At 47.7% G+C, this 26,101-nt stretch overlaps 1 protein-coding gene across 2 annotated transcripts; it reads left to right on the top strand.

Moving 5' to 3' along the window:
* The first annotated feature begins 755 nt into the window (after positions 1 to 755).
* Positions 756 to 25,823, top strand: GOSR2 (golgi SNAP receptor complex member 2). Of its 2 annotated transcripts, XM_049781317.1 has the most exons (6): positions 756 to 857; positions 12,819 to 12,883; positions 15,143 to 15,251; positions 15,980 to 16,112; positions 20,427 to 20,567; positions 24,300 to 25,823. In XM_049781317.1, the coding sequence occupies exons 1-6, from the start codon at positions 829 to 831 to the stop codon at positions 24,459 to 24,461; spliced, it is 639 nt and encodes a 212-aa protein (XP_049637274.1). In that variant the 5' UTR covers positions 756 to 828; the 3' UTR covers positions 24,462 to 25,823. The 2 variants fall into 2 exon arrangements, with proteins under 2 accessions (XP_049637274.1, XP_049637282.1); XM_049781325.1 differs by lacking the exon at positions 20,427 to 20,567.
* The last annotated feature ends 278 nt before the right edge of the window (positions 25,824 to 26,101 follow it).

Below are 26,101 nucleotides of genomic sequence, written 5' to 3'. Positions count from 1 at the left end.
TAAATCCTGAGCATATAAACAAGGTAGCCCAGGTGTCACCTTCTATATTGACTTTTCCTCAATCTCCTATTGGTCCCAAGCCCAGGTCAACTCAATTTCTTTGGCCTTTTCCACCTTCTAAATATTTATTCGTACATATTTATATGTACGAATATGTAATATAGGTCATATTTATGCCTATTTCTTTTCCTAGACCAAGGTCTCTTTCGGATAAGAAAGAAGTCAGGTTCACCCCCATGGGGCCATCAATGGAGGACTTAGCTGGAAGAATGCCTGAGAAGCTATCCTATACTTTTGAGACACAGAAGCATGCGCCAGAAGCGACAACTGAATCATATTCTAGACGAACAGCAGAGCAATTTTAGCTCGGAGGGAGCAGGCAGCCCCGAGCAGGGAGAATAGCGCAGGTGCCCGCCCAGGTGTCCTCGCAGGTGTCCTCGCAGGTGTCTTCGTCTGTATTCACGCGCCAGCCACCAGCCTGGCTCTAAGGGCCTCAAAGCCCCTTCTCAGAGTCTGCCCACATCCATGCCTGATCTCCTGCTGACGACAATCTCCGACCAAAACCGCGCTGGCTCGTCCACCATCTCAAGAAAAACCTCTGGACACACTTATCCGATTTTCTCTCGGCTCTGGCCTCCTTTTCTTTGCTATCTGGTGACCTCCATTTTAGTAAGGCGCGAGTGCAGGCAGCTCCAGGCAACAGGTGACAGAGGGTCCTTCTGAGACCGGAAACCGGAAGTCGTAAACCGGAAGCCGGAAGAGGGGCGACGGTGAGGACGTGGTCGGCGGAATTCCGAGCCGGACGGGGGCTCAGCTCGGCTCAGCGATATGGAGCCGCTGTACCAGCAAACGCTCAAGTGAGGGCGGGTCGGGACGCGGGTGGGGGCGCGAAGCAAGATCGGGTGAGGCCGGTGTGGGGAAACGAAGGCCTGGGCCCTACTCCAGTGCTCCCCGGGACGCCGTTCATCATGGTGCTGACTGGGCCAGCTTGGAAGGGCTTTAATACCCACAAGGGGTGGGGCGTTTGCCTTGCATGCAGAAGGACGGGGGTTCGAATCCCGGCATCCCATAAGGTCCCCCGAGCCTGCCAGGGGCGATTTCTGAACGCAGAGCCAGGAGGAACCCCTGAGCGCTGCCGGGTGTGACCCCAAAACCAAAATAAATAAATAAATAAGTAAATGCCCCTAAGAGACACCTTCTGTCTTGGCGATCGGAGGGACCGGCCTAGTGGCCCGAGGACGTTGGTCTCTCGACCCAGTCATTAGCCATTGGGGAGAGCCGGTGACGGGAGCATCACACCTGGAGGTCATAGTACTTAGTCCAGCACCTGCCTTGGACTTGCCCGGGATGATGGTGCCTCGTCCCTCTGCCCCTCTTGCATTGTTTGGTCGCAGTCAGGGTTGGACGGAGGGTGAATGGACCGCGTCCAGGGGACCCCCCTCTCGGGGCAGAGTGCACAATCCCAGTGGTGTGGGCCCCTGCCTGCCTGGCGGTGTTTTGTGCCCCCCACTTCTCACCGGACTGGTGCTCCCACAGCTGTGTTCTTCCTTCCTTCCTTCCTTCCTTCCTTCCTTCCTTCCTTCCTTCCTTCCTTCCTTCCTTCCTTCCTTCCTTCCTTCCTTCCTTCTTTTCTTCCCTTTCTCCCTCCCTCTTTTCTTTTCTTTTCTTTTCTTTTTTTCTTCTTTTCTTTCTTTCTGTTCCAAAACTGGCCGAGATATAGGTGGTTGATTGTGGTAAATAGAGGTCATTCTCTGGTAAGGGGGAGGCGTTGGATAAATAGGGCCACACCGGGTGACACCAGGTTTAGATCGGTGCTCTGGGATTGGGGACGTGTATGTGTTCGGGTATCCAACCTGGGGCCTCCCACATGCGAGACCTCTTATGCTTGGCAGTGAGTAGTAAAACATACAAAGATTAATCACCTAAGAGTTAGATGTTTAGGACCATATAGACTTGAGATAAAGGCCCTTGCTTTGCCTGCGATCGACCCTACCTCTAATCCTTGACACTTTATATGGCATTCCAGCATTGTAGCCAGAAATAACTTCTGAGCACCACCTGGTGTGGCCCCCCAAAACTTAATAATAATAAAAGTTAGCTAGCTGAGGCTGGAGAGATAGCATGGAGGTAAGGTGTTTGCCTTTCATGCAGAAGGTCATCAGTTCAAATCCGAGCGTCCCATATGGTCTCCCATGCCTGCCAGGAGCAATTTCTGAGCATGGAGCCAGGAATAACCCCTGAGCACTGCCGGGTGTGACCCAAAAACAAAACAAAACAAAAGTTAGCTGTTTTTAGAATCTTTTGGTTGGGGCCACACCTGGTTGTGCTCAGGGGTAACACTTGACTCTGGACTCAGAAATTACTCCTGGCTGTACTTGGACATATGGGGTGCTAGGAATCGAACCCAGATTGTCTGCATGCTGGGCAAACACCCTACTTGTTATACTCTGGCCCCGGCTATGCAGTTTGAAATCTTTGCCATTATTTGATTTGCTACTTAAACATCTAAACTCTTAAGAGTACACTTCTATGAAGTTATGTGCATTCGCAGTCTGTGTAACCATCACTTCTATCCACTTCCTATCACTGAGCAGAAACTAAGGCATTCATTAAGCAGCATCTTCTCATTCCTCAAGGCCCTGGTACTGTCCATTCTGCTTTCTGGCTCAAAATTGGCCTGTTCTAGCCCTAGACCCAGTGCTTGTCCTTCTGTGTCTGCCTTTTCGGAATGTTTCCCATATCCTTTTTATGGAGCTCACACTCACACATCCGCACACACACCACAGGCACACAATTCCACTTATGTCTTCATGTGTCTGTGGTAGACACTGGTACTTTCCCCTTAAGTTGCTGTGTACGTTGGTGTGTATGTTTGATTCTTAATTTCTTTTTTTTTTTTTTTTTTTTTTGGTATATACGAAAACTTTTATGTTGGAGTTACATTCTGATGGGACCACTTACCCCTATTGAATTATCTGTAAAAACACCACTTTGGGGGGGCGGAGATATAGCACGGAGGTAAGGCGTTTGCCTCTCATGCAGAAGGTCAGTGGTTCGAATCCCGGCGTCCCATATGGTCCCCTGAGCCTGCCAGGAGTGATTTCTGAGCATAGAGCCAGGAGTAACCCCTGAGCACTGCCGGGTGTGACCCAAAAACCAAAAACCAAAATAACAAAACAAAACAAAAAAAAAACCCCACTACTTTAGAACATGAGAAATAAGAAAGGCGGTGGAGTACTCTCCTTTATCTTGAAGTTTAGGGTTTCTTCTTCATACTCCTCTTTTTTTTGTTTGTTTTTTTTTTTTGTTTGTTTCTCTCTCTCTCTTTTTTTTTTTTAATGCAATGGCATTAAAATGACAAGGATGAAGGAGGTGTTGGGAGAAATCCTCAGGACACTGATGGAGGGAAAAGGACTCTGATGATGGGTCTGATGTTGGAATGGTGGATGCATGAAAAGTGTGATTAACAGGATAATAAACCCTGGTACCTCAAAAAGGGTTTTAAAAATAAAGAAAATGGCAGGAAGACTTGATCAGAGTTTTTCCTATTCTCCACATAAAAGTCCTGGGCAGGGACTTATAAGTTAAACCTGGACTTAGTATGGGGAAAGAATGCAGTTGAAGCTCTCAGTTTAGGAGCCAGAAGTGACTCCTGAGCTTAATGCTGGGAGTAACCCTTCAGTATCACCAGGTGTGACTCACAAAGCAACAGAGAAAATAGGAACGTATCTGTGCTGTTAATTATTGTGTAATGGACAGGACAGCTCGTTTGATCCAATTTATTCTCCAGCATGATTTTGTTCCAGATTCTTGGCACCATATAGATGCAGTAAGCACTTGGGTCACAGTAGTCTCTTTGAACTCAAATCTGGAGAATTGCTAGATATGTGGGGTCCCAAAGCAGACATGTAGCATGTGGGTGAACTGCTCACCTCTGCAAACTGCCAGCCACCTTTCCTGGATTTCCATCGACCCTCCAGCTCTGCTGGTTTTCCTCAAAGACAATGACTGAATATTTTAATTTTGTGGTTCCTGTAGTTTCTGGCAGCTGCTCAGCTCTGCTTTTATGATATGAGAAGAGACACATGATAGTAGCGAATGGGGGTGACAAGGTAACAAAACTGAAAAGTTCTAATGAACCAGATCTGCCGTGCCATCCCATCAGGCCCTATCCTGTGCCCTCACTTGCTCTGTACTTATTGAGCACCTGTTACATGTGATGGGTTTCCTCCTGGGGTTGACAGGACAAGACAGCCCTGCAGCTGGGCACTGGGGCACTGGGCAGGACATGAGAGTTCTGGGATTGGACCCTTTCTGCCTGTGTCCTCATCCATCAGCTGTAGTTTAAGGCTTCCTTAAGCTCCTTGGAGCCAGGAACTAGGTGTCTATAAATGCGAAACCATGGAGTTCTATGGTCAACATCTGCAATTGTGGAAAATAGAGATGTATAGTTGAATGGACATAGTACTTAGGGGTTAATTTTACTGGAATTTTGAACCCAGTATTTGATTATCTTGACATATCTCTGAAAGTACTTTGGAATCAGATACTTTTTTCATCTTTATTTTTAGACTAGCTTTTGGAGGGAGGTTGGGCCACACACAGAGATGCTCAGTGGTTACTCTGGCTCTGCACTCAGGAATTACCAGGGTTCATGTGGGATGCTGGCGATGTAATCTGGGCCGGCTGAATGCAAGGCAAAAGTCCTACTCACTGAACATCACTCCGATCCCATGGATCAACTTTTTGAAAGCTCCTGAATAACTAAACGTGAATTAAAAAAACTAAGAAACTAAACCCAACCTTTTAACCCACAGGGCATTAGAATGAAATTTATGGAAGAAAAGCTAATGGATTGACTTTTATTTTAGGGCAGGGGTCTCAAACTCGCGGCCCGCGGTCGGCCTTCAAATATCACAGTATTCGCGCTTATTCGCTTACCGAATAATCGCAATAAAAATCGCATTAGTAAGAAAAAATTGCATTAAACATTCGCATACACCCAGCAGTTCCGTTCGGGGTATGCAAATGTTTAATGCAATTTTTTGCGATTTTTTTTCTTACTAATGCGATTTTTCATTGTGAATATTCGGTAAGCAAATAATCACGAATAGTTTGCGCCTAGTGCAGACATCATTTCCGCTGCACTTGCCCACTGTCCCTTGCATTATCTGAGGCCTAAGGGAGAGAAGTTTATTACAGAATTAGATTTTGTCATACCTTCATCATGACTTCATCAAAGCCTGCAGTGAAGAGAAAGATTGATGACGAGCACAGACAATTTCAGGAAAAGTGGGAGATGCAGTATTTCTTTGTTGAGCACAGGGGCATCCCCACATGCTTTATTTACTCAGAGAAAGTTGCAGTGCACACGGAATACAACTTGAAACGCCATTATTCAACTAAACATGCTGAGGAATGTGCAAAATATTAAGGAATTGAAAGAGCCAAGCAGGTTGCCAGTTTTAAAGCATGTCTAATGAGGCAACAAGATTTCTTCAAGAAAACAACCAAAATGAATGTTGCATCAGTCGAAGCTAGTTACATGGTTAGTGAGATGATTGCTAAGGCAGGGAAACCATTCACAGAAGGAGAGTTTGTTTAAAAAAGAATGCATGTTACAGGCTGCAAGTATTATCTGTCCGGAAAAGAAAGGTCAGTTTAGCAAAATCAGCCTTTCTGCCAACACTGTGGCAGAGTGCATTTCTAACATGTCAAGTGACATTTATTATCAACTGTGAGAAAGCCAAATGTTTTGATGCGTACTCAGTTGCTCTTGATGATGGCACAGATATAACAGACACTGCGCAATTTTGAATTGACAGAGGAGCTGCTCACAATGCATGGCCAGACCACTGCTAATGAGATATTTCGGCATCTGTGTGATGCCATTGAGAATGCAGGTTTGCCATGGAAGAGGTTTGTTGGAATAATAACCAATGGAGCACCATTGATGACAGGGAGGAAAAATGGACTGGTGGCACTTGTTCAAAAAAACTTGAAGAGGAGGGAGTAGAGAAGGCCATTGCTCTTCACTGCATAATCCATCAGCAGGCCCTTTGCAGTAAATGCCTGCTGTGTGACAATCTGATGCCTGTTGTTGTGAAATGCATCAACCAAATCAGATCCAGGGGCTTAAAGCACAGGAGGTTCCATGCCTTTTTTTTTTTTTTTTTTTTTTTTTTTGGTTTTTGGGCCACACTTGGCGGTGCTCAGGGGTTATTCCTGGCTGTCTGCTCAGAAATAGCTCCTGGCAGGCATGGGGGACCATATGGGACACCGGGATTCGAACTAACCACCTTTGGTCCTGGATCAGCTACTTGCAAGGCAAACGCCGCTGTGCTATCTCTCCGGGCCCAGTTTCATGCTTTTTTTAGAGGAAATGGAGTCAGAATATGGAGATGTGCTCTATTTCACCGAGATACGTTGGCTTAGCAGGGGAAATGTCCTGAAAAGATGTTTTGAGTTGAGAGAAGAAGTGAAAGCCTTTATGGAGAAGGATGGGAATGCTGTTTCTGAGTTGAGTGATCACAAATGGCTCATGGACTTAGCTTTTCTTGTTGACATCACACATAAATTGAATGTACTAAACAAGATGTTACAAGGCCCGGGGCAGCTTATCAGTGCTGCCTATGACAACGTGAGAGCATTCTCCACAAAACTTGTGTTATGGAAATCCCAGCTCTCAGACAAACCTTTGCCATTTCCCAGCATGCAAGGAACTTGTGGATGCAGGCATACCATTCAGTGGTGAGAAATATGTTGATGCCATTTTTAAGCTAGAGAAGGAATTTGATCACAGATTTGCAGACTTCAAAAAGCACAGAGCCACTTTCCAAATTTTTGTGGACCCTTTTTTCTTTGATGTGCAAGTTGCCCCTCCTGTGCTTCAAATGGAGCTCATTGACCTGCTATGCAACTCTGATTTCAAAGCCAAGTTCAGGGAGATTAGTGGAAAAGCAGACATGCATGGCCAATTTTTGAGAGAATTGCCCCCCCCAGCTTCCCTGAGCTTTCCCGAATGTTCAAGTGCACCATGTACCTTTTTGGGAGCACATATTTGTGTGAAAAGTTATTCTCCACATTGAATTTCAGTAAGTCAAAATACAGGTCTAGACTTAATGATGATCATCTTCAAGCCATACTAAGGGTCTCAACTGCTTCCTCTCTAAAGCCAAATGTGGTTCAGATTTGTGAGAAGTGCTGTCAAGCCTCTGGCAGCAAGGAATAGGCAAAAGATGCCATGTTCAGAAGAACTGTTCATGATCTCCACTCAATGTTCTATTCATGTTCAGAAGAAATAATTAAAACTACTAATAATGACGTTTGAGGACTTTTTTCTTTTTTTTTGTGAAATCCTTATGTGGCCCTGCTTCACCCCGACTTTGCCTCCTGCGGCCCCCAGGTAAATTTAGTTTGAGACCCCTGTTTTAGGGGGAATCCCATTTATTGTAATGATACCCACATTTTTTTTCCTCATTTTTATATAGTCCAAGAATTTTTCCTGGTTCTTATCCCCAGAGATACTGATTCAGTAGGTATAGAGCCCAGGAAGCTCTTTCTTCTTTTGGTTGGTGGGGGCATTTATTAATTTTGGTTATTGAAACCTCTCTTTTTACCGTGGAGACAGAAGCTACCAAGTTAATTGTTTATTGTCTCAAATGGGGCAGTCGAACTAGAGCTTCAACACACTCTGATTTGGTGGTGGCATTGAACCAGGACCTCACATGCAGAGCGAGTGTAGTACTGCTGGGTTGCATCCCAGCCCTTCAACCTAAATTTCTCTCTTCTCCTCTCCTCTCTCTCCTCTCCCCCCTCCTCTCTTCTCGGTTCCCTCTTTTGCCCTCTCTTCATTCCCCTATCCCCTCCCCTTTCTTCTCCTTCCCCATTTATTTCACTTTTATTTTGCAGTGCCAGATTAAACTCAGATGTCATGCATGCAAGGTATGTACTCTGTCCACTGAGCCACATCCCTGGCCTCTCGACCTAGATCCTTTAAACTCCAAAATCCCGTTTTTTGGTCACAGTGGTTAGCATATGAAGTGGGGAGCAGCAGTGCCTTGGCCTTTATTTATTGCTTTATTTATTTTTAGGTTTTACTTCCAGGTCTGGAGAGGGGCCTTAACACAGGGTTGAAGGCACTCTTGAATCCCCAGTACCACATATAGTTGGTTCTCTGAGCACTGTACGTTGTCACTCCTGAGCATCTAGGTATGGCCCAGCCTCCTCAATAATAAATAGATAATAAAATGTGTCCCAGTTCTCTTGATCTTATAAAATAAAATAGCAGCGGCCTTGCTTGAGTCTCTACTTGGTAGTCATCTTCCGAGTCCCCGTGGGACTCTCCATGCCCAAGGTCTCATGGACCCTCAAAAACAAGGCACAAACTTCTGAAAGTCGCCAGTATCCACTTCCCCAAGTCTCCCTTGTGCTCACCTGTTCCTTATTGGCTTTAGTGTGTCATCTGAATTCCCAGTTCAGTTTAAAACAGATTTTTCCACTTGGCATATAGTAGTTCTCACCATGCCTTTCATACTTGCTTTGTTGTTTTGCATTTATTTCCTCTCAGGCATGAAATGAAGAGATTGGGATCACTTTTTGATCATACCTTTTCTAGTTCGTTCAGAGCAAATAGAGAATGGATGGGAAGAATCAGTAATGTTTACCTGAAGTTTCCCTGGAGCGTCTTAAAATTGATCCTTTGTAGCTTAGAAAATAATAAAAGCCACCTGGAAAGCTTTTAACGTTTTGTAGATATTGGCATCACTTCTTCCAGGCAGCCTTGGAGAGATTAAGAATTGTGGACTGGTCAAGTCTTCGTTCTACTTTGGCCGGGAAGAGCCTTCCTAAAATTTTAAGACCATTCTACCCTTGTGACCTTGGTTAGTGTCTAGCTCACCCTCCTCCTCTTCACCCTCTTCCCTTTCCCCCCCTCTTGCATCCCCCCCATTTTACAGAGGAGACCATTTGTTTTTGGCTTATTTGTTAAACTGACCTCTATCACCTTGTAGTTGCTGCCTATGGTTCGGAATCTCAGGTATCTTCCTTGAGCAGCCAGTGAAGAAGTCCCTGTGGGTTCTGCATTTGCACTAGCATTATTTTTGGAGGACGAGGGAGATGCTGGGATTGCACCCAGTGCCTCACACATGCAAGGTTTATGCCCACTCACTGAGCCAAGCCCCATCGCTTGACTTTGTTTTGTTCTTTGGTCCCTGAGACTTCCTCTTACTCTCTTTGTTTCTTTTTGTTTTGGGGCCACATCCAGCGGTGCTCAGGGGTTACTCCTGGCTGGCTCTGCTCAGAAATCATTCCTGGCAGGCTTGGGAGATCATATAGGATGTTGGGATTCGAACCTGGGTCCCGGGTCATCCGTGCACAGGGCAAATGCCCTACTGCTGTGCTATCTCTCCGGCCCTCCCTTTGTTTTGGGATTTTTGGATTGTGTTTTGGGGCCACACTGAGCTGAGCTCGGGGCTTACTCCTGACTTGGTACTTGAGGCTCATTTCTGGCAGTGTTCAGGAGTGCTGGAGCTCGAGCCTGGGTCAGCCACGTTGCTCTGCCTGCTGCTGTACTCTCCAGCCCTCACTTCTTCTTTTCTGACATCTTTCTCAGCTGCTGCTCAGAAACTTTCCCCTGAGCCTGTGGCTCCTCAAAATGAATCTGATTCTAGAGCTCTCTCGCTTGCTGTTTCAAAAGCCCAGAGTCAGGGTACTTTTCAGTCCCTGATGAATTCCATCTTGCTGTTTTAGCCCAAACTCAAATGCCTATTTTTGTTCTGCTTATAGTATCATAACCATTCATATAACATAGACTTGTGTATAACTTACATGGGCATAATTTGATTTAGGCTATTTGTTGGGGAAAGGTAGCATACTCGCTGGTGCTACGGGCTCACTTATGACTCAGTCTATTTCTGTAAAGTTCAGGGAACCATAAGGGTGTCAGTAATTTTTTTTTTTTTTTTTGGTTTTTGGTTTTTGGGCCACACCTGGCGTTGCTCAGGGGTTACTCCTGGCTGTCTGCTCAGAAATAGCTCCTGGCAGGCACGGGGGACCATATGGGACACCGGGATTCGAACCAACCACCTTTGGTCCTGGATCAGCTGCTTGCAAGGCAAACACCACTGTGCTATCTCTCCGGGCCCAGGGTGTCAGTAATTTAACCTGAGTTGACCACATGCAAGGCAAATGTCCTACCCACTGCTTTCTCTTCAGCCCAGAACACCCCCCCCCCCGCCTTTTTAATGGCAAAACATAGATACAGACTCTATCATGTGATGGGCACAGGGCCACTATATATAAGCAATATATATATTGCCCCAAATCCCCAGATTGGTTTTTCTTGCCCATTTTCCCCTTCTGGGGCCAGAGTTGATCTGGTCTCTCTCTCTCTCCCTCTCCCTCTCCCTCTCCCTCTCTCTCCCTCTCTCCCTCTCTCTATCTCTCTCCCTCCCTCCCTCTCTCTCCCCTCTTTCCTCTCTTCTCCCTCTCCTCCCCTCTTCTCCCTTCCCCTCTTCTTCCCCTCCCCTCCCCTCCACTCCTCTCCTCTCTTCTCCTCTCAGCTGACCTCTTTGCTTCCTTCTTCCTTTGTAAGAAATTTTAGGAGGCAGAGCAATATTACAGCAGATAAGGCATTTGCCCTCTTGCCTTGTGACCAATTCCTAGCACTGCAATCCCTGCCAGGAGTGATTCCTGAGCACAGCCAGGGAAAAGCCATGAGCCACACTGGGTGTGGCCTAAAGATTCCCCCAAATTAAAAAACAAACAAACCATATATTCTTGTGTCTTGATAATGCCAGCAGATTCCCGGTTTGCTCTTTGAAGCTCGCAGGAAAGTGTAGCTCCCTGTTTGCAGTCAGGCCTTTTGCAAGTCCAGACTCCTTTCCATGACCACTGCCACCTAGTTCTCAAGCTGGCCCAAGTGTAGGGTCCTCCAGCTGCCTTCCTGCCCCTGCAGAGGCTGCCTGACACTTCAGAAACCCCAGGAGTACTACAGGGCTGCCTTTGCTTCTGGTGTCTTGGGTCATGTTAAAAGGACAGAGCAGAGCCAGGGAAGTATTCAGTTGAAAGCAACTCTGGGCTTCTGCTTGGGGTCAGGCCATTTTTTTTTTTTTAATTTCCTCTCTCTCCTCTATAGGGGGAGTGTTGGTCATGGTTTGGGATGTGCACTGTGGAGGTGGTGGCTGAGCTGTTCCTTAAGAATTTGGAATAGGGGGGCTGGAGAGATAGCACAGTGGTAGGGCATCTACCTTGCACGTACGTGGCTGATCTGGGAGGGACCTGGTTCAATTCCCGGCTCAATTCCCAGCATCCCATATGATTCCCCCAGTCTGCCAGGCACTATTTCTGAGTGCAGAACCAGGAGTAACCTCTGAGCACCGCTGGGTGTGGCCCAACAATCAATCAATCAATAAAAATAAAGTAAAAAAAAAAAAGAATTTGGAATAAAGACTGGAGTGGTAGCACAATGGTAGGGCATTAGCCTTGCACGTGGCTGACCCAGGACGCACCTGGGTTCGATCTCTGGCATCCCATATGTTCCCCCAAACCTGCCAGGAGCGATTTCTGAGCGCAGAGTCAGGAGTAATCCCTGAGTGCAGCCGGGTGTGGCCCCAAAAACACAAAACCAGGAATATATTGGGGCTGGAGTGATAGTACAGCAAATAAGGAGCTTGCCTTGCATATGGCCAACCTGGGTTCAATACTCAGAATTTTATATGGTCCACACCACCAGGAGTGATCTCTAAAGGCAAGCCAGGAATAAGCCCTGAGCATCCCCACATGTGGCCCCAAAACAAACAGAACCTGAAAGCATCAGGATATTGGAGCTCAGCAGCTTCTTCCCTGTAGCTCCCGAAGCAGGGAGAACCTGAAGCTGCAGGAGATGTTGGGGGTGGGGAGCTGTGGTTGCCATGGCCTGGGGACCTAACATCAGATTGTGCCAAAGGCCAGGGGGCTGTGTTGGCCTTTCTCACTCACCTCAATTGCTAGAAATTACTGTTTACCAAACAGATGATTCCTATCTTCAAACCACTAATCACATCTCCACCCTCTCTGGTGCCCAGTGCTCTGTGGGTGAATCCACAGTCACTCCGCCTTGTGTATCAATCATTGTCTTCATCTTTTTCTTCGCCCACTGAAATTCCCAACTGCCCCTGCTCAGCCAGGCCCCTTTATTCCCTGGCCTGCACTTTCTGTTGGCTCGCATTAGCTGTGCTCAACTCCGGTCTCCCTGTGTCTTTCTGACCTGTTACGTTCTGATTGTGCACTTTTTCAAGGACACGGGTGCTTCCTCTCCTGCTCTTTGACTCTCCCTGGACTAACCACTACAGTGCTCAGTGCATGGGGTCAAAGAACATCCCAGAGAATGGACTGGGCCAGGGCCATCTGGGGCTTTGCTTGGTAACTCTAGTAACTGTTGAGTTTATCTCAGAGATGGCCGGGCAGCCCATAAGAGTCAACTCAGTATCATTCAAACAGTGTCAAAGTCTCCAAAGCCTCCCCAAGCCATGTTGCCCAGGGCCACATGCAAATTCTGCAGTCGTGATGCTGTCCACTTAAATCATAACATACTGCCACCAGAGCAATCGTTCAGCAGCTAAGGTGCTTGCCAATTTAACCATAGGGGATATATGGTCCCCTGAACTCGCCAGGAATAATTCCTGAGTGCAGAGCCAGGGGTAATCTCTGAACACCACTTCGTGTGGCAAACAACAATAATGACAACTTTTTTCATTCTATGCTGGCAAGTGGGAAAATGGCCTTTGCAAGCGCTCTTGACTCCTGTCTCATTCATTTCTTCCTCCTTTCTTTGATAGGCAGATCCATGAGATCCAGTCAAACATGGGACGCCTAGAGACAGCTGACAAGCAATCTGTGCACCGTGAGTAATTCACTCTGCTGAGCAGAGTCCTGACTCGGTGCTAATGGGCTGGGTTTCCTGCCTGTGTTTCTGCCCTGGGGCTCAGTGATTAAGGAAAGTGAGTTTTCTGTTGTTAAGGTGGACAGAAACCTCCCCCTTCACCCCCCAAACCAGAGTCCTTGATTTCCCTGATTGAATCGTGCCTTTGGAATCCCACCAGTCTCCCTCCTTCACCCCCCCCCCCCCAATCAACCTGATGGGGCCCTCTGAGGCTGGGGTGCTGTGCTCAATCTGTCTCCATCTGATTACTCAGCCCCTAGAGGAATGTACTCCTCCCAGGCTCAATCCCCAGGAGGAGCCAGCTGGGAACAACCCCTGAGCACCACCAAATGTGTGCCCCCTCCCCCCATCCCTCTATATCATGGAACATTCAGCTCTTAAATTGGCCATGGTAGTTTCTTAGCCAAGGATGGTGGCTGCTTAGTGAGAAGTGAGGAGCATTATTTCCACATAGTTTCATTTGAGAAGATGGCTTCTTTCTGGCTATGAGTTTTTTTTCTGTGGTAAGAAGAGGTACTTTTACCCAGAGGATCACAGGCCCTCCACTCTACTCCCTCCACACCCCATTTCCTATCCCCACTGCTAACCACAGCCAGGCCCTTTTCTCCTGCCTGCACCCCTCCTTTCTGATCTCTCCTCTACTCTGTGCCTAAACTCTGTCATGTCTCCAGCTTGCTCTTAGTTTTGGTCCCCTGGAGGCCGCCTTCTAGGCAGCTTCCCTATCAGTTCCTTAGGTGGCAAGAAACTTCTTTTGTGCCATTGACTTTCTCTTCATTTGCTCTGTTTGCCTTCCATAATCTAAATGTTCCTGATTAGAAATGGAAAAGAGGTCATTGCAAGTGTAGCCAAAAGGATAAGAAAAATAGCTGTAGTTATCATATCGTTCCCTCCGTGGATTCTTTCCTGCGCCTTTTCCTATTGATATTTGTTCTATTTTGGGGACTCTGACTCCAGCCCACCATTTCTGCGGGAAGCCTTACAGGACCTCTTTTCTGGCTTTTATAGAGTAGTCTGCATTTGTGCTCTGCATTATTATCATTATTATTTATATTTGGCAGTTGAAAAAGACATTCTGTATCCAGATGCTGTATTTTGTTTTTAATAATTATGGGAGGAGGGGTCACCAAAAAATAACTCAATGAACCCAGCACATGATTTGCACCCGGAGACCCAGCTCTCATCTCTGGCACTGGTTGGGTTTAGCCTCTGCTATTCTGTTGGGTGACCCCATAACAAAAGTAAATTTGTCCCAGAGAGATAGCCCAGCTGTGTTTGCCTTGCAAGCAGCCGATCCAGGACCAAAGGTGGTTGGTTCGAATCCCGGTGTCCCATATGGTCCCCTGTGCCTGCCAGGAGTTATTTCCGAGCAGACAGCCAGGAGTAACCCCTGAGCATTGCCCCCCTGAGCATCGCCGGGTGTGGCCCAAAAACCAAAAAAAAAAAAAAAAGTAAATTTGTCTAGGTAACCTTTAAGTATTTCAGTTTATTTTCCAAAGGCAGAAAAGTTTTACAAATTTACCTTCTGCTTTTAATATGTATTATTATTATTATGTATTTTTGGTTTGGGCTCACACCTGGCGATGCTCAAGGACTTATCATTTTTCATTCAGTAATCACTCCTGATGGTGCTAAAGATCAAACCCTGGTTGGCTACATGCAAGGCAAACGTCTTACCTTACTATCACTCCAGCCCCTCAGCTTTTTACTAAAAATTGATATTCAGGCCGGGCAGTACAAAGCACTTGCCTTGCATGTTGCAGACACAGATTTAGTTCCTGGCAGCACTGGTCCCCTGGCACTGCAAGCAATTGGATTGGATTGCTCTCATCTCCCCCACTCCCAACCCAGCATACTCAGGCCTTCCATGTTTCTTGGTCCTCTGACCTGGTTGAGAATTGCTAGGAGGGCTCCCCAGACTTTCTGAGCACTGCTCCAGAGATCCAACCCACCTCCTCTTTTTTTTTTTTTTACCTTGCTATGGTATTAGCAACTAGCTATCTGTATCAATTTGGAACATGATTTACAGCATCACTTGGGTTTTTGGCATGAGTATTTTCCCCACTGCTCATTAGTTTGTGTATTTTTCTCCATTTGAAATAAATGTTTTTGAGTTTTTTGGAAATGCAAAAAGGAAATAAGATACATTTAACTTAGCATTCTAATTTAAGCTCACTTGTCTTTCCCAGTAATTTCTCTCTCTTTTTTTAATCTTTTATGCAGTAGTAGAAAACGAAATCCAAGCAAGCATTGACCAGATATTCAGCCAACTTGAACGTTTGGAGATTTTGTCCAGCAAGGAACTTCCTAACAAAAGACAGAATGCCAAACTGTAAGTGTGCTGACTCCTGGCCTGTTGAGGCAGGTCCTTCTTGCAGGGCTGTCTGTGGGATACTCTGAAAATCCATCCACTCCCTCCTTTTCAAATGAAGACTGCAGAGAGAAAGCACAATTCTAGCTGAATGAAAGTCCTCGAATAAAACGGGAATCAATGCTCCTGAGCCGTGTGCCCTCTGACCTGGCTCAGCCCAGGGCTGCTGGAAGCTTAATGCCGTGAGGGTCTTTACCTCTGCTCTGTACCTGGGTTGAAATGAAATCTTGCTCTGAATCACTTTACGTATCTATTTATAACAAAATGCAGATCCAGTGTCTGGTTATCTGTGGGACACCCTCCCCACAAATTACAAAATTACAATGATACCATGTCATCACCTCCACCCCAGCCTCTGCTGCAAGAAAATTATTCTGAACCTCATTGATCCTTTGCTCCAAAGATGCCCTGAGGCGGTTTCTCGGAGCACCATATAATCCAGTGAAGGTCAGGAAGAGGTTATTGACCCTGTTTCCTGTCACCTGCTCCCTGTCATGCATCCAGGATCAGAGACCCGCAGGGATTCCAGTCATGCTGCAGGCACCTTGGACTGCTGCTTTACCTGGTTTCGGGAGGGAGCTGGCCTGGCGATAGGGGAAGCGGCAGGGGGATCAGCAGGGAGATCAGATTCAGCCTGCTGTGCTGCCTGAGTTCCTGAATTCCAACCTCCACCCCTCTCTCCATTTCAGCCGTGTGGACCAGTTAAAGTATGATGTTCAGCACCTGCAGACTGCTCTTAGAAACTTCCAGCATCGGCGATATACGATGGAGCTGCAGGAGAGACAGCGAGAGGAACTTCTGTCTCGCACTTTCACCACCAATGTAAGATGTGGGGAGTCCCCACAGATGTTCACAGCTTATGGGGGCTGCTTTCTCTTAGGGGGCTTGAACCAGCTCACATGGAAGGCCTGCTCTGGACAGACCTAAGCCAGGATTCTCTCTAGCACAGTAATCTACAGTGGAAGTTCTGAGATGAAGGAATAGCAGAGGTTAATGTGGGGTGGTCTGCTGCTGTTGCTGCTGCTGGGGGAGTAAAGACAGATGAGAACTTGGGCCTTTTTTGGGGGGGGGGGTCAAACCTGACACCTCTCAGAAATTGCTACTGGCAAGCTCAGGGAACCATATGGGATGCCAGGGATCCAACCCAGGTCCATCCTGGTGGGCAACGTGCAAGGCAAGTGCTATCACTTTGGCCGGGCCATTTTTAAATGGGGCAGCTGCCCTGGCTCTGGCCTGTTTGTGGGTCCATGGTCAGATGCATGAGATGCTTTTGCCCCTACTCTGAGCAGCAATTAGGAAGAATTTGTTGTGGTGTTTTGTAGCTGCATTGCTTTACTAGGCCTGGCTGATTCTGGCTGGCCCTGTTGGTCTGTGTGTTCATTCCTAGTTTTTTCTCCCTGCCTTTACTCTCTGTAGGGTCATTCCCTGCATCTCCCTAGAAAACATACTGGCCATTCTCAAGTCCTCTGTAAAATATATTTCAGTGAATAGGTAGACTTAGTTATTTTGTTTTTGTGGGTTTTGTTTGTTTGGGGTCACATCCAGCAATGCCCAGAGGTTACTCTCAGCTTAGTGCTTAAATGATTATGTGGTACAGGGGATTAAACTGGGCTCTGGCATAAAAAAGCAAGGTCTCCAACAATATGAGCTATCTATCATCTCAATTCTGTTTTTTTGTGAGCTGGTTGTTTTTTGTTTTGTTGTTTTGGTTTTATTTTTAATGTACGGGTATTTCCTAGTTCTTTTTTTTTTTCTTCAGTTTTTGGGTCATACCTGGTAGTCCCTGTAAACCATCTCCCCTGCTTGCTTATAATTTTTTGCCTGTTTTTGGGCCAGCGGTTCTTCCTGTCTCTGTACTAAGAAATCACTCCTAGTAGCCTCTGAAGGCCAAATGGGAAGCTGGGGATCAAACCTAGATTAGCTGTGTGCAAGGCAAGTGCCCTACCCACTGCACTATTGCTCTTCTTCTTCTTCTTCTTTTTCTTTTTTTTTTTGGTTTTTGGGTCACACCCAGCACCACTCAGGTGTTCCTCCTGGCTCTACACTCAGAAATTGCTCCTGGCAGGCTCAAGGGACCATATGGGATGCCGGGATTCGAACCACCATCCTTTCTGCATGCATGGCAAACACTCTACCTCCATGCTATCTCTCTGGCCCCAGGATTTTCTTTTCTTTCTTTCTTTCTTTTTTTTTTGTTTGTTTTTGGGCCACACCCTGCGATGCTCAGGGGTTACTCCTGGCTATCTGCTCAGAAATAGCTTCTGGCAAACACAGGAGACCTTATGGGACACCAGGATTCGAACCCAACCACCTTAGGTTCTGGATCGGCTGCTTGCAAGGCAAACACCGCTGTGCTATCTCTCCGGCCCCAGGATTTTCTTAATAGCATTTTCTTTATTGTAAATGCAGTTTATAATATATTTAACATGCAAAATAAGTATTGATCAAATGTTCACATTATCAGTGAGGCTTCCTGTCCACAGCAGGCTGCAAATGGTTAAGGTTTGGGGGACTCAAGTCTCACTTCAATTTGTGAGTGTGCAAACATTGGTACCCCTAACACCAGTACTGTTCATGGGCCAGACAAACAAGCTGGAGGATCTAGAAACTGTGGCCTACTTTTTTATTATTATTTTTGGCCATACACTCTGCTGCTTGGGCACTGCTCCCAGTCCCGTGCTCCTGATAGGTGCTCCTGATTGGGCTGGCATCAGAGCATGGAGTCAGCCTACGAGCTCTCCGCCCTGGAAACAGAAATGTGGCTTTCTTACTAAGCTCATGACTCTCGGTCACAGGTTTGGTGCCAAGGTTCAGGCACTCACTTTCCTGCAGCTATGGTTCAAGCCTCAGCAACGTGTCTAGGTCCCTAAGATTTTACCTTTTTTAAAAGCATTTAATAGTATTTACCATTGATCAGAGGCAGGATTATTGCCAACAATTGTTTCCTTCTGATTTCCTAGAAAATTTAAAGGCTTAGGAATGTGAATTAATAGTTCTAATTCTCAAACTTAAAAAAAAAATCATATCTGAAAAATCCAGAACAGGTCCTCAAGATACTAGCTTTTGGGGCTGGCGAGGTGGCGCTAGAGGTAAGGTGCCTTGCAAGCGCTAGCCAAGGAAGGACCGCAGTTCGATCCCCCAGCGTCCCATATGGTCCCCCCAAGCCAGGGGCAATTTCTGAGCACTTAGCCAGGAGTAATCCCTGAGCATCAAACGGGTGTGGCCCGAAAAACCAAAAAAAAAAAAAAAAAATACTAGCTCTCCACCTGGGTTCTAAGAGTTAAGAACAATACTTTATAGAGTCCGGGTCTTCCTCCCCCCACTTGTTTTCTGTAGCACTTGCAACAGCAGTTGTCTGTGATCTATATTGCATCTCTTTCTCTGCTAAAGGTCATAGAAATACACCTGGATCACATAAATCAGAGAGAGGGGAGGGGAGAGGGGAGGAATAGAAGAGAGCTGAGGGGAAGGTAAGAGAGGAGAGGAAGTGGTGTTCAGTTTTCTTTCTTTTCTGCCCCCAGTTTTCTTTCTTTTATGCCCCCTCTCCCCTTTGTGCCGTGGGACTCTTTTGGGTCTTTCCATTTGGGGGACCCTATCCAGAGGAGCTCAGGAGCTACTCCTGCCTCAAGGCTTGGGAAGCTTTTTCTAGCTCTGCCCAGGGGATCAGGTGGTGCAGGGATTGGACCTGGTTTCCCATGTGCAGAGCAAGTGTCTCTGCCCTTTGAGCATCTCCCTGACCCCTCAAGGTTTATTTTCTATTTGGTTTTTTGTTTGTTTTGTTTTGGCCACACTCAACGGTGTTCAGGGGTTACTTCTGCCTCTTCGCTCAGCAATCGCCCCTGGCAGGCTTGGGGGACCATATGGAATGCCAGGAATCGAATCACCTGTCCATCTTGGGTTGGTCTACTGCTGTGCTTTCTCTCATTTTCGATTTGGAAATAGTTTTATGTTTATATTGTTATCTGTTATCTCGCCTTGATCTAGACTTCATTTTATATTGCACCCAAGCATGCTCAGGTGGTCTAGGAGCCTTTCTGGCAAGAATCTGTCCTGTTCTATGCTAAGAAGCTATAGTTCATCTCTCTGTGAGCTAATGGCCTATTGGTCATACACTTTCAGGTGGCATGTAAGAAAGAGCCAGTATAAAAACGTAATACTTGAGTCAGTGGCTTAGTAAGTTAATAGATGTCTAGTTGGTTCACTCCTGGTCCAGAATTCGGATCTGCCAAACATGAACTATGTGTAGAACCCATGAAATATAGAGAGTATGGGCTAGGGTGTGGTCCGGGTGGTAGGAGGCCTGGTTGGATACTAATGGCTCAGTGCTAGTGCTAGTGGCCAATGTACCACTATCCTGCTGTGTCAGCATGCAAAGAAAGCAAAGGCAGTTCCTTTCTATGAGTTGTGGGGATGATGAACATCCATGAAAAGTGATCCTCAACTTGCGCAGGAAAGGAAAGGTGCTTTAACCCATGGTTCCAGCTGAGAGTGGTGACGGGCCCTACTTGGTACGCAGCTGTCCAGTACTGGTGACAGCAGCATTGAGGCTGTCAGAGCTGGCTTCTTTTTCTGTCTCCTGTCTGGCCCCATAAAGCAAGTGTCTTAATTCTGGTATTCTCTCATGCCTGCTCTTAGGCTAAGGTGCAGGCCAAGTGGAACACAGCCGATTAGAATTCCATTGCTTCTATCCTTCCTTCCTTCACAGAGTTGCTTAGCTTCCCAGGAGACGGGATCCCCCAGCTCCAAGAGATCTTCCAGAGAGCAATTGCTTTTCTCCATAGTCAGTCTCAGCAGGACTAGCTGTTGCTAGAATGGCTGCATGCATAAATGCATGAGAGGGAAGCCAGAGAAGGGACTTTTGGAAGACACTTTCATAGCCCTCTCTGGAGAAATGGCTTGAGTTGCTCTTCCTGAGCAGGAGGCAGGAATAAGTAGGGGTGGGTAGCAGATCAATTCTGAGGTGCTCCTGGTAGTAGTGCTTCTCCTCAGCCTGGAGGCCCCCAGTCCCTGTTCTGCTCTGCTGGGTCCTTCACTTGGTTCTTGAAGCATTTTCTCAGGCTCCTCTGGCACATTTGATGCTGTAGGCCCTCGGAGCAGACCAGCCAGATTAATCAAGTGCCTGCGTTTCTTTCACAGGACTCTGACACCACCATCCCCATGGATGAATCACTGCAGTTTAACTCCTCCCTCCAGAAAATCCACCACGGCATGGATGAGCTCATTGGCGGCGGCCACAGTATTCTGGAGGGACTGAGGGCCCAGAGGCTGACTTTGAAGGTGGGGGTTCCGCTAGGGGACATACAGCCAAGGCCTTTTGTTTTAGCTTTATGCTACAGTGTGGTACTACCTGAGTTTGTGTTGGGATTGTGTGTTCCCAGTGGGTGAGACTGTGTGGTGACACAGAGCCCCAGAGATTTGGTTCCCTCCCATTGGTGGGCACTGTGGTGCCGGGGCAGAGAAAAGCCCTTCTTCAGGTCAGGATTTCTTGTGTGTGTGCGGCACACTGTGAGGTGGCATCGCTTTGAGCCTTCTCCCATTCACTGAACTTAGCAGAGAAATGGTTGTTGAATCCTCTCAGGAGAAGGCAGGTGTGACTGGGCCTTGGTTGCCCACCTCTGTGCTTACTGTAGAGTCCCCGCCCCAAACAGCCTGCTGTGGGGGACCTTTCTCTACACTTGACTGAACCCCTTGGCTGGGCTCTCATATGAGTTGCCCTCCAGCACGGGGTGTTAAGGCCTGTGACCCCTTTGCACTTTGCAGTCTTGGGCAGCCGAAGCAGCTGTGCCCCATAGGCTGTGCCCTGGGGCCCCCGGGAGTATTTTCCAGAAACATTCCCCAGACTCTGATGTCAGGCGTGATGTTCAGCCTCTGCCCTTTTCCTGTGTCAGCCCTAATGGATAAGGGTGTATGCGCTGCCAGTTATCAGGGCGTGGTCCCCTGTGACAGACACGCTCCCCAAGTGGTGAGAAAGGGACACTTAGAAAGCAGGAGCCTTTATCTGCGTTTTTGTTGGACTGTGTCAGGCCTGCCAACTTGGCCGGACTTTGGCATGTTCCTGCCACCTTAGTGGGACACGCCCAGGCTGCCCTGCTGTGCCCCTGACTCCCCCCTCCCCCCGACCGCCTGCAAGCTCCAGCTCCTGGTGCCCAGAAGGTGCCCTCAAACTCATACTGGAGGACTGGCTGCTTCCCCTGCTCAGAAAACCAGCAAGGCCCCTGGAGGACCAGATTCACTACCAGTGTCAACCAAGGGGATTAGCCATTGGCCCCAGCCACTTTGTACTTCCTCCCTGCCTGGTTCCTGTGCCATCCTGCTTGACTGTCCCCAGCAGTAGGAGCTCTAGGTTGCTGTTTGAGGGTTCTAGCTCTGTTTCCTCTGCACACCCGCTGCTGCCTATGTCCGGAATTGCCTCCTCCCATATCTGGGGACTTTTCTGCTTGAACCCTGTGAATGTAGGAAGGTGCAGGGTCCTGATTTAGGGCCTTGTATTAATTAAAACATTTTGGAAATGTATAGTACTTTGAGGTGATTTCAGCAGCTTTTTTGCATTTGTTTTGCAGCCACACCTGGCGGTGCTCAGGGATTACTCCTGGCTCTGCACTCAGACATTACTCCTGACAGTGCTCGGGCACCATAGGGAATGCTGGGGCTCAAACTGGGTTGGCCACTTTTAAGGCAAACACCCTCCCTGCTATGCTATCACTTTGGTCCCAGTGATTTTAGAAGATTGACACTTGAATTTTATACAGTGATAAAATTATTCGTGCTGTCCAAGCTAAGCAGGATTTCTAGCCAGAATCTAGTCTTTGCACTGCTTCAGGGAAGTCTGGCAGTAATGACATTTGATGTGAGCTTTCTCTCTCCATAAGGATCAATAATTTCTGTTTGTTTTGGGGTCACACCCAGTGACACTCAGGGGTTACTCCTGGCTCTGCACTGAGATATCGCTCCTGGCAGACTCGGGGGACTATATGGATCACTGGTAATCAAATCCAGGCCTTTTCCTGGGTCGGCTGCATGCAAGGCAAATGCCCAACCGCTGCGCCCCCAGAATAGATAACGATTGTACAGAATTAGCTTTTGTTCTTCTGTCCATGAGGCCTAATCTTGCTTCTGTTGCTCGTTCCCTGTGTGTGTATTAAATGGATTGGGGGGCCGGAGAGATAGCATGGAGTTAAGGTGTTTGCCTTGCATACAGAAGGTCAGTGGTTCGAATCCTGGCATCCCATATGGTTTCTCGAGCCTGCCAGGAGCAATTTGTGTAGAGCCAGGAGTGACCCCTGAACGCTGCGGGGTGTGACCCAAAAACCAAAAAAAAAAAAATTACAGTTATGGTCTGGAGAGATAGCATGAAGGTAGGGCGTTTGCCTTGCATGCAGAAGGATGGTGGTTTGAATCCTGGCATCCCAGATGGTCCCCTGAGCCTGCCAGGAGTGATTTCTGAGTGTAGAGCCAGGAGTAACCCCTGAGTGCTGCCGGGTGTGATTCAAAAACAAAAAACCAAAAAAATGGATTGGGGTCCCCAGGGCAGATGTATTGGGGTGATGTGCGGAGAAGTGACTGGTACCTTTCCAGCATTTGTTTATATCTGTTACTTGACAGAAATGGGATGTGCTTCAAAGTAAACATTAGAGAGCAGAGAGGAAGGGCAGGTTGGGTACTTGGGTTGTGGGTTTAGGAATAAAATGCCCATTTGTTTAGGTGGCGTGCGATGACATGTATCTGTAGGGTTGTGGTCACTGTTGCTGTCATCCTGTCTTGCATACCTGAAAACCTACATGAGGACCCCACTTCCTGCCTCTCAGTAGCTTCTCCCAGAGTGAGAATTTAGGAGTGGAAGCAGAGAGCAATGTTTGTTTTTCTTTTGGCCATACCTGGCATTGCTCAGGGGATACTCCTGGCTCTGTGCTCAGGAAACACTCCTGGTAGTGCTTGGGGGTCCATCTGGAATGCTGGAGATTGAACCCAGTTTGCCCTAGGCAAACAAGTGTTTTACCTGCTGTCCTACCTTTTCCAGCCCTGCAGAGAATATTTTTTTTTGTTTTTTAATATCTTTTACTGGAAAATACTGTTTACTGAAAATGTTTACTGAAAAGTTTTTATTGGATCTGATTTATATACTGCAAGGTCAGCATATCTGATCCTCTTCACAGGTTGATTAACAGCCAAACACCCTTGCTGGGGAGACCCAGACTGTCTCTCCCTCCTGAGAGAGCCTCCATCCCCCTTAAGTCTGGCCCTTTCCACAGGCAGCCGCTATCCAGCCCATCTGTTTCCCCACAAGGCCATTTGCCCCTTCAAGGCCACTATTCACCCTGCTGAAGCACTCTCCGCCCTTCCCATGCTGCTGCAGACTGGCCCTGAGCACCTTTTTGTGGCCAAACCGGAGCAAGCCCCTGGGGTACTTTTGACAGGGGAACCGTGTCAGCACCATCCTCCAGGTTTCCTTCCGGAATCTGGTTTATAGTTCCACCTTTGGTGTGTAATTCTGTAAGATGTCCCGCATTAATTTTTTACATATCTGTCTATATAAAACCAGGTCCACTTTTTGTTTTTGTTTTTGTTTTTGTTTTGTTTTTGGCCCATACCCGTTTGACGCTCAGGGGTTACTCCTGGCTTGGGGGGACCATATGGGACTCCGGGGGATCGAACTGCCGTCCGTCCTACGCTAGCACTTGCAAAGCAGACACCTTACCTTTAGCGCCACCTTCCGGGCCCCTGGGTCCACTTTTTCACACTTCGCTGTTATCAGGATGATTGAGACCTGTGGAGACACGTGCATGCGTTTACACTCCAGCCATTTGTGGCAAAAGTTGGCCTTTTCCCCTGGCTTTGCTCAAAAGCTACATGGCTCCAATCCAGTGAGAATGGATCTTGTTGTGGCCACTGCTGCTTTTTATAGGCTGGCCGCTAGACCAGGACGCTGTGTGTGGGGAAGGCCCCATGTCGTGATGACAGTTACTGTCCCTGCTGACTCCATCTTCCTTCCTCTCCCTCTGTCTGCCCCAGGGGACCCAGAAGAAGATCCTGGACATTGCCAACATGCTGGGCTTGTCCAACACAGTGATGCGGCTCATCGAGAAGCGGGCCTTCCAGGACAAGTACTTCATGATTGGGGGCATGCTCCTCACCTGTGTCATCATGTTCCTTGTGGTGAATTACCTGACCTGAGCTGACCCCACCTATGTCTGTGTGTGAGTGTGTGTGCCTGAAAGGGGGGTGCGTGTCTGTCTCAGCTCCAGAGCCCTGGGAAGGAAACGTCATATGGAACCTCGGGGAAGTTTTCATCTCTGTTTTCTCTGCCATCTTGGAGGGAAAGCCAAGGCTACTGAGATGCTCGGTGCTTAGGAAATGAAAGACATACCACCCCCTCCTTTCTCTCTCTCTCTTACAACCTCACTGGGAGCCTGAGGATCCAGGCATGAGGAAGGAAGGGGAGGAGAAGGGCTTTGTTCACATCACCAGTGTATGCTGGGAGGGTTCATTGCTGAGCTGAGTGGCCCGGCCTGACTACACGCTGCCATTACTGCCTTTCTGGAGCCTCGTAGCTGGGCCCGTGCAGCTCTGGCTGCTCGCTACCTCCCCTCATCTCCAAGTGGCATACAGCTGACTTATACTCAGCACTTTTGTGGATACATTACCTGTAAGAAACAGGCATTGCCCATTTGCTAACAAAGAGTTAAGATTTTCCACATTACATTTTGTAGGCATTGCCCCATTCTAATGTGAAGTGAATGTTCTTCCCCGGGAATATCCACTCTTGGGACCACAACAGTCCAGTCTTTGTGTCCCTTCCCCTGCTTCCCCCCGCCCCACAGTATTTGATGGAATGGTTGACTTCACATTCCACCATGGCACCTTGGCCACCTTGCCCACCCCCCAACTCCCTCCCTCTCCAAGTCCAGGCTTCAGTGGGTCCTTTGCCCCTTGGAAAGAAGCTGTGAAATAGTGACAAGCCAGTTAGTTACCATCTCCTCCTAGATCAGCACCTCTCAGCTTTTATTTTTCCCTGTCTTGAACCTCAGCAGCAGCAGCCACCGGCCGAGCCCCCATTGCCCCAGTAAGCATGTGCCACGTGGAGCATGCCCAGTGTGGGAGAATCTTCAGGAATGGGACTCTGACTAGATGTAGCTTAGACTGGCTGATCAATGCCTATGTCTGGTGTAATGGGTGGCTGAGCGCCAGAGACCAGGTTAGCATTTTCCCTGCCCATAGGCCCCTCCAGACCTTGATTTGGTAGCTTCATGGCAACACAGTAATATTCAGAATTTCCTGAAGAGCTGGAAACCTGCTTAGTATTACCCCACCTCCACCTGGGACTGTGCAAATGTCTTCTCCCACACCCCTGTGTGCAACTCTCTTTGGGTGACTATTTCCTGATTGTCACCGACTTTTGACATGGGCTTTTTGAATACTGAGTTGTCTGTTTAGTTTTTTGGTGGAATCTCCCTTTGTTCTTACCCCTCTGCACTCACAGAGGGCCCCAGGTTTCCTAGGAAGGGGGAATCGTAAAGGAAGTGAGGCCCTGAGTGTCGGTGGGAGCCCTAGGGACGGACGAGGCAGCTCCAGGACAGATGTGAGTTTGAAAAGCCACTTGAAGGTCTCCCCTTACCTGTCTCCCGCCATCCCAGCGACCCAGCATAGGACTCAGCAGTTCCTGAAGTGGTTTGTAAACACAGCTCTGGCTGCGCTGAGAATGGCCCCTAAGAGCCACGTGTGTACAAGAAGCAGTCTGCTTGCTTCAGCCAGAAGTCTTCATGCTCCAGTTTGCAGTTCATTCTGCCTACCACACATATACAAAGTACAAGGAG

This window comes from Suncus etruscus, chromosome 1, assembly GCF_024139225.1.
Source record: "Suncus etruscus isolate mSunEtr1 chromosome 1, mSunEtr1.pri.cur, whole genome shotgun sequence".
In the NCBI taxonomy this organism is placed as follows: domain Eukaryota; kingdom Metazoa; phylum Chordata; class Mammalia; order Eulipotyphla; family Soricidae; genus Suncus; species Suncus etruscus.
This window is presented reverse-complemented; position numbering and strand designations above follow the sequence as displayed.